The 3,695-nt window shown below is 33.3% G+C and overlaps 1 protein-coding gene across 1 annotated transcript; it reads right to left on the reverse strand.

The window, feature by feature from the left end:
• Positions 1-221: 221 nt before the first annotated feature.
• LOC141665808 (uncharacterized) lies at positions 222-1,233 on the reverse strand. Its single transcript, XM_074471791.1, has 2 exons — positions 1,056-1,233; positions 222-703 (listed from the first exon to the last, which is right to left on the reverse strand). Exons 1-2 carry the CDS (start codon positions 1,231-1,233, stop codon positions 222-224), a joined length of 660 nt encoding a protein of 219 aa, XP_074327892.1.
• Positions 1,234-3,695: the final 2,462 nt, after the last annotated feature.

Below are 3,695 nucleotides of genomic sequence, written 5' to 3' on the forward strand. Positions count from 1 at the left end.
TATTTTTCAAAATTGTATGTGTTGTTGCACTATTCGCCAAACAAAAAGATTCCTCATTTTTTATAACACATGATGAGAGGCTGCTGGCCATATTTCTTCACGAAATAATAAAATTAGAAGTAGAGGTAGAACATCTCAAGTACTATATTATCGAAAAGAAAATTATATAAACAACTGATAAGGATGATTATCATAGTTCAAAAGTCAATCTAAGGCCTTGTTTAGTTATTCTTAGGCTCATCACCACCAAATTTAGGTATATTCACATCAACATCTTCAAAGAAATCACCAACTTCCATGTGAGTAAAGGCCGAAGGATCAACTTGATCAGCACTTCCAAGATGTGCTTCAAGATGGGCAATCCCCAAAGGATCATTCTGTTCGGTAAAATTAGTTTCAACATTCTTTAAAGATGCTTGATATAGGTCAGCAAAGTGCTTGGAGGTACGACATGTACTTCTCCAGTGACCTTTCATTCCACATCGTCTATAAGTACTTTCACCCCTTTTAACCATCGTACTTTCCTCGGATTTCTCCTTATTTATTGTTCGTTTATGGTAGTAAGGCTTCTTTTTAAAGTTGGGGGGATTTTGTTGATTACGGCCTCTACCATGCACAAAACCATGACCACGGGCACGTCCACGCTCACGTTCATGTCCATATCCACATCCACGTCCACGTCCACGTCCAACTGTTTTATTATCTATAAATTCATTATTAGTCACCGTATTCACTTCAGGGAATGGTGTTGAGCCAGTTGGACGTGCTTGATGGTTTTTCAGCAAAATTTCATTATTTTATTCAGCAAGAAGCAAAACAGAAATCAGCTCAGAATATTTTGTGAATCCACGTTCACGATATTGTTGCTGCAAGAGCATATTATTGGCATGGAAAGTGGAATATGTTTTTTCCAACATATCTTTATCGGTGATATTCTCTCCACATAATTTCAATAGAGATGTAATTTTAAACATGGTAGAGTTATACTCGCTCACACTTTTATAATCTTGCAATCGCAAGTGTAGCCAATCATAGAGAGCTTTAGGAAGTATCACCGTTTTTTTGGTGGTCATATCTTTCTTTGAGATCCTTCCAAAGTATTGATGGATATTTAATAGTCAAATATTCAGTTTTCAATCCTTCATCAAGGTGGTGGCGAAGAAATATCATGGCTTTTGCCTTATCTTGTTCGGAGGTTTTATTTCTCTCTTTTATAGTGTCACTGAGGCCCATTGCACTAAGATGGATTTCAGCATCAAGAATCCATGTCAAATAAAAAAAATTCGGTGACATGAAGTGCGTTGAATTCAAGTTTTGTAAGATTCGACATTTTGATTACTAAAAGAGAGGGTAATACACATTAATATCAAGATAATGATATATCTTAATTTAGAAGTTCACTAAAATTTCATATTTCACATGTATAATAAACATAATAAAAAAAATCAGAAACAATTCATGGCCATGAATTTATAATCATACCCATGAATTTCTGCTGTATCTCAAATTGGTTCTCTTTCGTGTGCATGCTTCGTTAACACTTTTATAATAAGCACATTCGGTCAATATTTAAAAATATGCAAGAAAACACATATGCATTAATATTAAAAATGCATGATAATATAAAATGATGATGGTGCATTGAATTCAATTTAATGGTACATTGAATGCAATCTACTGTATAAAATGGCTAATCAGGATAAAGTCAAATATGATCAGTTTCAAAGAATACCAATTTACTCTATGAAGATGATTTTATCTGAAAAAGTATAAAACATGAAATATGTAGAAAATTCCGGGACCTTTCCATAATGGTAAGGCTCGTTGAAAATGAATAAGTAACGAATTCAGAAAACATATATTTGTGGACTGTAAAATCAAAATCAGCTCCTAATTATGATAGTATTTGGATATTTAAGACATCGAAATCGCATTATATGGTAATTGTAACACCCCCAGATCCGGGGTCGGGAATCTGGGTCGTCACGGTCTTTCTTTCCACAATATCACTTCACTTAATTAATAATAATAACCTTATGCTGTGACCCCACACTAACACACACCACAACCCGTTATAGTCTCAGAGATGAAACTGAAATAAGTACAAGTCTTTGAATCCACAATTTGCAAGTTATTATAACCCAAAATGATTACTTGATAAATTTACAGTTAATTGCCATTATCTGCCACAAGTTATAATTATACATAATTGATTCTCAAAAATAGAATGCCTGATCTACCAATAGATCTACCTCTGCAGCTATAGCAGCCACAACATCATCGGGAAGACGCGGGACGCTTCCCACGCGCTTGCGCTGGGTCTGCTGAAGTCTGGCCATCTTTCCTAACTGTTGTTGTGTGATGAAGAAATAAAGCAAGAGTGAGCCTTACAGCTCGCAAGATAATATATAGTGATAACAATAATATAAGTATCTAAATGGATACTTACTAGAATCTTTTATCGTGCGTAAGATAATTACTTACTAGATATAAGTAAAAACAAGGGATGAAGTTACCAAATACTTCACTACACTTATATCATTTAAAAAGCTACTTGAACTACCACCGTTCAAAGTATAACGAGCTTTCAACAGTTCATCACATAGATGAGACTACAAGACAAGATTTGAATAGATTAAATCTTTGAAATATTATTAAAGGAAATGAAGTTATGATATACTTCATTAAGTTCTGATATATATATATATATATCCACATATACATCTTCTTTATACATTTCCTGAAAACCTCTGTCATGTAAAGTATGAACAGAGTTTGAAATATCCAATGAATTTTGGAAAGGAAAAGAATTTTGGCACAAACCAGATATCTCGCTGATCAGGCAAAGATACCAATAAGTAACCTTTTCTACTAGTAGATGGACGAATTCCCCACTGGTCATCACCCTGGTCGCAATAGGACCTTATGCTGGACTGCCACTCAGCCACTTATACATTTGATGGACTCCCACTGAGCCACTTACACTATCATGGATGCCCACTGAGCCCATGTTGCTTATGCCGACTCAATAGATGGACTTACTTCCCGAACGTTGGGTAAGTAATCAATTCATTTACCAAAACTGTAACCTTGTTGCGAATATAAAATACACCATAGAGCCGGATCCCTTAGATTTTTAAGCGAGTATTCAAGTCCCCTTTGAAAGGAAGATCTTAAATATAAAAATGGGTTTTGGGATCCGCTCTAACTTTTAAAAATCATTTTGATGACTCGAAAACATTTTTAAGAATGTTTGGAGTAATACTGATTTATTAAAATAAATCAGTCCCGATATGAAAGAAATATCTGAATATTATTATTTAAATAATATTCCCATAAAGAATGATTGAGGTAGAAGTTGGGAAACTTATACTTGAAATGAATAGCAAATAATCAAAGATATACTTATACGAAAGTAATATCTTTATTTGAATAATCAAAAGTAAGTTGGTTATCGAAGCATTATTCTTTAATAAAATAAAGAATATTATTAAATACCAAGCGGAGTCATAATACCTCGAATGAATATTATAAATAATATTCATTAAATAAAAATAAAGGAGTCATACATCCTCAAATGAATATTCAAATGATATTCAATAATAAAATAAAGGAGTCATAAGTCCTCGGATGAATATTCGAAATAATATTCAATAATAAAATAAAGGAGTCATAAGTCCTCAAAAGAATATTCA

This window comes from Apium graveolens, chromosome 6 (assembly GCF_009905375.1).
Source record: "Apium graveolens cultivar Ventura chromosome 6, ASM990537v1, whole genome shotgun sequence".
NCBI lineage: Eukaryota > Viridiplantae > Streptophyta > Magnoliopsida > Apiales > Apiaceae > Apium > Apium graveolens.